We start from the raw sequence: 8,065 nt of genomic DNA on the forward strand, positions 1-8,065 counted from the left end.
TAATTTAATTGTTTATAACAATCATGTTTGAAAAAATGCTAATGAGATAATTATTATTTTAGTATGATAATGTTCTTCAGGCACAAAAGGTTATGTTTTTATGAATAATCTGTTTTTAATTTATTTATTTATATTTTATTTTAATATCCTTAATTCATTCTTATGGAACATGTATTTATTCGTGTGTTAAACTGAATTTATATTGCATAAAGGTTTTCATAAAGCCTGTAATATCCATTTACGATCAATTGTAGTGATGCTGGGGAATTTTAACAAGCAATTGTCCAAAAGTTTATAGTGTGATTCATGAAAATGGGGCTTAAACTTGAAAGGGTACCTTAAAGCACGGTCGTATATACAGGTCTGGAAACCAAGTCAAATTTCAGTGGTGGGGTTAGTCCGCTTAGAGTTGCAAATTTTATGTCTCTGGCCGCCACTACGCGTCGCTTTTGGTTATGGTACCTGGTTAAAATGAAGCGCGTGAATAACCTAACCTAACCTGCTCGCTCCTCGCTCCTGCTAGTAAAGCCTGGTAAAGCCAGGGCCATCGTCGAAGAAGCGCGGAAAGCTCCACTCCTCGTCGGTTCTGTTGTTCGGCGGATCGTGCGTGTTGGCCGCGTTTAACCGTGCTCCTTCCGTGCGCGCCGCCTCCACGTACATCGGCTACGTCGTCGCGTTGTCCGCTGGCACGTATACGCCGCGTGAAATAATAAACGTGGGACGGGAACGTGCCGGCCAAGCATCTGGGCGAACGAGCTAACTCGAGTGTGTGTGTGTGTGTGCGTGCATGCGTGCGTTAGCAACGCAGATCGCGTAGATCAGCGACGGCGGTCGGCGGTCGGCCTCCCAGACACGGCGGGCACCCTTCACTTGCGCGCTCACGGATTCCTGTTACACGGCCATTCCCACCCCGCGTAACTGATATTAATATGATTAATACCACGTGCGATTGTGTGATACTGTGCGATATAATGACTAAATCGGGCGCGGTGCCAATGTGCAAATTGCGAAATTATTCAGCAAAAAAGTGTTCGTTGTTTAAAGTGCCGTCAAATATCGAACAATGTAGAAAACGGATTGCTGCGATTCCGGGCATTGTTGATCTGAAGCCGTCGCATTTCGTTTGCGAGAAGCATTTCGAAGAACATCACATCCTCAGGAAATGGGTGAAATACGATAATGATCGGATTATCGCCGAAGTAAGTTTAATGATGATTACATTTTTTCTGTTTTAATTATATTATAATTATATATACAAGTTTGACTTGCGTGACTATTTACATAAGTAAATATTTTGATTCGTTCTTGCTGGGTTAACTTTCAAATGATCTTGTTACTTCATTGCATGTTTATTGAAGGCTCCTTACATGCGCACTCGACTCCATCCGTTGGCTGTTCCTTCAAAATTTGACTGTCAGAGAAAGGTGGAAAATATCGCCACTGCTAGGGATTGTTCAATTGCATCAGTGCAGAGCATAATTATTTCTCTTTGGACGAGCCCTCGATGAATACAACGGTCGACGAATCTTGCAATGAGAAGGAGCCTTCTTTCGTACAATTACACAGAACACAGTACCGTAGAATTGGCACAACAATGGGATCAGTTGGATCAGTTAGGAATGCGCATGCAACACAATTTAGAACAGCAGATTCAAGCGCGAAACCAGTCCGGTGTATCTGAAGACGCACTAAAGGAATTCTCCATGATGTTCAAGCACTTTGACAAGGACAAGAGTGGCCGTCTGAATCATCAAGAATTTAAATCGTGCCTGAGAGCTTTGGGCTATGACTTTCCTATGATGGAAGAAGGACAGCCCGATCCGGAATTTGAGAACATATTAGGTTTTGTTGATTTTAATTCTTGTGTTATTTCCGGTTACATTATTTCGAACCATTTATTTTTAACACGATATTATTATTCGCAGACATCGTGGATCCTAATAGAGACAGCTATGTATCGCTGCAAGAATACATGGCGTTTATGATCAGCAAGGAAACGGAGAACGTGCAGAACTCGGAGGAAATAGAGAACGCTTTCCGAGCAATCACTGCAGCAGATCGGCCGTACGTCACAAAGGAGGAATTATATGCTGTAAGTATTGCAAATACTATTGAATATTCAGAAATATAAGTTACAATGTTCCTACAATCACGAAGAATTCAATTTATATTCGTTAATCGTTTTTTTTTCTTTTTCAGAACCTCACAAAGGAGATAGCCGATTATTGCGTTGCCCGTATGAAACCTTATGTAGATCCCAAGTCGGAACGACCGATAACAGCTGCGTTGGATTATATAGAATTTACGCGTACTCTTTTCCAGAATTAATTATGAATTCACATACATATGCATATTATATTATTTTTCCAAGTTTATTAAACTATAATTGCATAAAGAGCACAGAGCGCTGCTATGTTTATCTTTAAAAACTATGGTTGATTGATATATCTATTAATCACTAGAGTTATCTAGAGCATTTACAGAAATTGAGATTTTCTTCTAAACTGGTTGATAGAGAATATATATAAAGAATATATTTGTGTTGTGTATGTTAGAATGCTTTTCCTAACGTATATATTCTTATATGCTTTTGATATATCGCATTATTTAATCTTCAAATCCTAAACTTTAAAATATAAAATTCTATATTAACTAGTTCTTTGAAACTCTTTCACGTTGTTCTTCAAAATAAATGCATTTAATATATTATATAAATTTTATTCAATAAATCTATAAAACATATATGGCGTATTTTTTAATTCTTGCGTATGAGATTGCGTAAATTTTCTTATAGGTAATTACAATATTTTTTCTTTTATCTTATTTAGTAAGCATATATGGAAAATAATATGAAATAAATATTGCATAAATCACGTTGCATTTTATTGAGCAACTGAATTTACAACCATTTGAGACTTCTCTTGAATTATTTGTTCAGCACGGTACACTTTCCAGGATGTTAAAAAGTCTCTAGCCATTTTGAACAAAGTATAGTAATGTATAATTCATTATAATGTAAATGCGGAGGTACAAAAATAATAGGCGCGACCCCACAGACGTACGCGCTAATGGAAGACGAAAATAAAGCTCGTCTTAATCGTTGGTTAAAATCGGTTCTTAAAGTGGACACTTCTGCTCTAATGGCCGATGCGCAGGGCGCTTGCGCTATGCGAACCAGGACCATAACACGCAGCGCAGCCCTTGTGGCCACAAGCCAAATAAATTCTCACACGCTAAGCGAACCATCCCCACCACCTTCGTTTCCAGACCTGTGTATACGACCGTGCCTTAAAGCAGCCATGTTCTCTAGGCTTGTGTCTACTACTTTAAGAACGCGTGCTCGCATCAGCTGAGTGATTGTTATGACAGTTAAGTTAAGGTGTGATTATTTATTCTTATATTCAGGTTATATTCAGGTTTTCAGGTGCTGTGCAATATGGATGGAAATCGAAAAAATTTATGCAGTTGGAATATAGCGGTGATTATACCGTCAGACGTGACACCAGTGTCAGTATATCCCACCAACACACCAATAGCTGTCTTGTCGAATTTCGACGTAGGCTTTGGTACTCTTGCATATCCAATGCATCCGAATTTCTTTATTTGTTCAAAATGACAACTTGTTTCTGATGAAAACTTCTTCAACGGGATCTCGTACTCTAAAGTCTTATGTGGAGATCTGTTGTACGCATGCACAGCAGCGTCAACTGCTAACTCCCACATACTCCACATGTTCTTACTTTCTCTTTCAACGTTCTGTTGAACCTTTCTGCAACTTCATTATGTTCTGGAGTGTACGGTGATGCAAATATGGCTTTTATCTTTTCTCTTTTTAATACCTCTTTAAAAGCACCTCCCGTAAATTTTTTGTTTTGATCTAACTTTGAATAGCATAGCTTTTTCTTTTTTTCCTAGTAGATTTCTGGCGGATATAAGATATTTCTCTAGAGCCTCTCCCGATTCATCTTTTGTCTTCAGAGAGTAGGCTTTGCTAATCTAGAATAGTCATCTATAAAAGTGATTATAAACCTCTTTTGTCCTGGATAGGATGTAGGTTTTATTGGAGCCATGATGTCCGTATGTATTATCTGTAATGGTCTCTGTGCTCTATTTCTGTTTTCTTTAAACGGCAGTTTTGCCATCTTTGCCATTATACATACTTCACACTCTAATATGGAGTTATCAAACTTTACATTCTCTAATCTCTTTTCTACTTTTTGTAATTGTTTTAGATAGTTTAACGATGCATGACCTAATCTAACATGCCATAACATCACCTCATTTATTTTCTCTAGTTTCTTTACTTTTTCAATTACTGAGCTTTCACACATTTCTTCTATATTCCCTATTGTCTGTATATCCTCCAACTTAATGACTTGCTCGAGTTCAGCATTGTTGTGTTCTATATTTTTGTTTTCGTTCACATTTGTGAGCTCTCCTTCATTCTCCTTCCCAATCGCAGAGCCAACATTATCCCTCTCATCTAACTCTCCCTCCGAAATTGATAATTCATTGGTCTGAATGTTTGCTTGCGATTGTTCAGGAAGCTCACTATGTGGAACAATTTCTGCTCTACATCTGTAAATTCCTTTAAAAACTATTTTATTTGTCAGTTTATTGTAAACTTTAAACACTTTATCATCTAAATAAATACTGAACCCTGCATCAGCCAACTTTCTTAGATATAGTAAATTTTTGGATACTTTCTTTGCTGTAATTACATTTGTTAATTTAATGACTCTCTTTTCTTTTTCATTCGTTATTAGCAAAAGATCTCCTTTACCATCTATTGAAATGTTTGCAAGCTCATTTTTATTCGCGCATTTAATAACTCTATCTTTACAATTTTCAAACTTTGACAGAATAAAATTCTTATTCACAATATGATCCGTAGCACCCGAATCTGCAGTAAAATTGACTACCTCTTTTGAACTATCTCTATCTTCTATTAATTTAACCATGTATTATTTACCTTCTTCTGATTCTCCTTCATTTGCTGTTTTCGTTGATATAGGTTTCTCAGCTGGTTGTATCTTGGTTATTTTCCCTCTGTTATCTACTCTTTTTGTGCCTTTTTGCACAAATCTACCCTTTTTCTTTATGTTTTTATTAACGGTTTTATTTAAATACCTTTTTCCTCTAGCTCTGTTCGCCTGGGCTTCGGCACTCGGACAATTATCACCCTTGTGACCTCGTATCTCCTGGCAGTAGTAACAAAACCAGATTCTATTAGTGGACAGTCCTTCGCCATATGACCCATTCGGTTGCATCTGTAGCACTTCACTTGTTTCATGTTCTCTTCTGCAGCAGCCCTCTGTACCCTGACTTCGGGTTTCTCTAATTTTTCTCTATTCTCGTTTTTAGTCTCTGCTTCTAACTGCATCATAAAAGACTTTATTTCATCTATGTTCATTTCTTTAAGATTAGTTTGTCTTCTAATTAAATCTACATTCCTCAGCTCTGGTACATTAATTGACACAGCCTGATAAAGTGCAGATCTAATCTCTTGTTCTGCGAGGGGTACCGCATCTTCACATGATTCATATTCTCTAATTATTGAATCGAAGCGTTCACAAAAATCACTTACTTTTTCGTCTTTTCTCATTTTAATTTGATAGAGTTTAGCTCGTACCGATGCATGAGTAACGTTTACTTCATATCTTTTTATATCCTCTCAATTTCTTCAAAATTTCTTTTGGATCTTTTTCATGTAGAATCCTTTTATGATAGTTTTCATCTAAATGATTGATTATTATATCTCTAACTAGACTTTTTCTCTTAGCAACTTTTAGTTCGGAGAAATTTTGTGGACTTTCAATGTTTGAATCTATTACATCTAACAACTCGTTATTCATTTATTCATTAACTCAGATTTTAAATAATCCATCCAAAGATCAAAGTTGGATTTTTGCGTCAGCTTATATTCTCTTCTAATATGCAACCTTTGACTGTTCAATTCCAATTCTATAGCTCTTTTCATTGTCTCTAAACTTCTATCTTTTTCGGCTGAACAGACTGTTATTTCATTTAATTTTCTCTTTTTAGACTTTACCTCTAATTCTTTAACCGTTTGTTTACTGTTTTCTACTGAACTTTGGGTATCTTTATTGCTTACCTCTAAACGTCTAAGTTTAACTTTTTCTTTCTCTAAGTTTAAACGGGAGACTTCCACCATATTCTCCATCATCTCGGTGGCCTTCGTCATTACTTTATCCAGCATCTGCATCGAATTGTCCATTTTTGCGACCAATTTTTCTTGCTTTTCATATAATATTTTGGTTCCAATTGGCAGTACTGGACGGTTCTCTTCCCATGCTTTGGTCACATCTATATTCTCTCTGACTTTAGGCAAGTTCTTTTTCGGGATTGCACCTCTTCTTTCCATCTTCTTTTTATCTTTTGCTTCTATACGGAATTTTGAAATTACTATTTTTATTTTCTCTGAATGCATATATGTATTATTCTTCTGGACTACTTTATTTTCAAAAAATACTCTCTTACCTCTATCTTTTCTTACTGTCTCCTCGTTTTTATCTTTTGCTTCTCTATCTATTACCGTGATAAAGCTGCTATCGCTGTCGTAGTCGACCAGCGCATCTTGGCCTTCTTCTTCCATCTATATCGGGATTTAAATATCAATTGAACATTAGCATTCCTCTTTTGACAAGATAAACCAACATTCGTATTGACAAATAATAATTTACAATTTCTATCACTAGATCTCTTTCAGCGATAAAAATTTAATGCTTATGAGGCTATATAGAACGCACTGCAATTCACAATAACCCCAAAGCGAGAAAACCACGCGCCTCTGGGGTGCGTTCAGAAATCCAACTCTGGGTAAAGAAGTTAACCCAACGCCGTTCGGAAAATAACTCGGGTAAGATAAAATGAACTCGCTAGTTGCGTTCGGAAATGCTGAGTAGGGTTATTTGAATACACCTCGAGGTCGTCTTTTTAACCTCTAAATTTTCAGGGGTAACAGAGTAACTCCCACTATTTTGGCGCCAATAACGAAGCGAAGAAAATGGATCAGACCGAGACCACTATAATTAATAATCTGATATCTGGGCGTTATGTCCCTTATTGCTCAGAAAATGGTGAATTCATCATTCAAGATAATATAATGTTAATAATTGATCGACACGGTAAGCACAGATACTTCTATTTTTCAATAGTTCTGAATATTGGGTTATGTTTTTCATTTTACTGTATTCAATAACTTTTTAGTATTTGGATAGAAAGTAACATATAATTTAGAATTTAATATAAGTATATTTTTGTAAGATTATTACACATATAATTATATCATATAGCACATTATATCTTGAATATATTTTATAACCTATATTATAATATTTTAATTTATTACAGATGGGTTAATCTATGCTTGTAAAACTACAGAAGAAAACCTCAAGTTACTTAATGTTATATCTATATCTGCATCCGAATCCTCCACAACTTCTTCAATGCTTACGTCTAATTCAGAGCCACAAGTTGCAGATTCAAATCAGCTTACAAAAAGCCAGAAGCCAAATTGTTGATAAAAGTTGTACGCGTACAGATATCATTGGACGTCCACGAGTTTCATTGGTTAATAATTGTCCTAGTCGATTTTCCAATATTTCGAAAACTTCAGGAAGCATCCGAAAATGATGCCGAAATTGTCGAGAAGTGTAACGAGAAATTACGTTTTCAACATAACCTTCTATACGCACAAGTTTTTGCTGTTTTCCTCGGATTCGTCGCATACTTTCAATTAAAAATTCTTCCTCAAAATTATCATCACCTTCACTTTCGTTTTCTATTTCATTTATAGTTCTCATCAATATTTCAAATAGCTTTTGACTAGCTATTGCTGCAGAAATCAGTATACGGTTTTGTCGGACCCTCTGCGTCGCCATTTTTATTACTTCACTCAATACGGTCGGAAAGTCGTTCAACTCGATACTACCCCAGATGAGTTATTGGTGTTACCCCCAATAACCTTACTCTACCCAACGAGTTGAATTTCTGAACGCACCCCTGCAGAGCTATCCGCACGCGCACACCACTTTCCGTTGCG

The 8,065-nt window shown here is 36.4% G+C and overlaps 2 protein-coding genes across 4 annotated transcripts; one reads left to right on the forward strand and one right to left on the reverse strand.

Annotated features, from left to right (window-relative positions):
* The first annotated feature begins 443 nt into the window (after nt 1–443).
* LOC112462228 (spectrin alpha chain-like) lies at nt 444–2,536 on the forward strand. Of its 3 annotated transcripts, none has more exons than XM_025027880.1 (5): nt 444–458; nt 1,045–1,199; nt 1,359–1,842; nt 1,926–2,092; nt 2,200–2,328. In XM_025027880.1, the coding sequence occupies exons 3-5, from the start codon at nt 1,533–1,535 to the stop codon at nt 2,326–2,328; spliced, it is 606 nt and encodes a 201-aa protein (XP_024883648.1). In that variant the 5' UTR covers nt 444–458; nt 1,045–1,199; nt 1,359–1,532. The 3 variants fall into 3 exon arrangements, with proteins under 3 accessions (XP_024883648.1, XP_024883647.1, XP_024883649.1); XM_025027879.1 differs by lacking the exon at nt 444–458 and adding an exon at nt 481–914; XM_025027881.1 differs by lacking the exon at nt 444–458 and having other exon boundaries at nt 482–1,199; nt 2,200–2,536.
* Nucleotides 2,537–5,122: 2,586 nt separating this feature from the next.
* On the reverse strand, nt 5,123–6,616 carry LOC112462227. The gene is made up of 3 exons (XM_025027878.1): nt 6,502–6,616; nt 6,116–6,405; nt 5,123–5,377 (listed from the first exon to the last, which is right to left on the reverse strand). The coding sequence occupies exons 1-3, from the start codon at nt 6,614–6,616 to the stop codon at nt 5,123–5,125; spliced, it is 660 nt and encodes a 219-aa protein (XP_024883646.1).
* Between the last annotated feature and the right edge of the window lie 1,449 nt (nt 6,617–8,065).

The sequence above is a fragment of the Temnothorax curvispinosus genome, unplaced genomic scaffold (genome assembly GCF_003070985.1).
Source record: "Temnothorax curvispinosus isolate PA1 unplaced genomic scaffold, ASM307098v1 QBEX01012079.1, whole genome shotgun sequence".
In the NCBI taxonomy this organism is placed as follows: Eukaryota; Metazoa; Arthropoda; class Insecta; order Hymenoptera; family Formicidae; genus Temnothorax; species Temnothorax curvispinosus.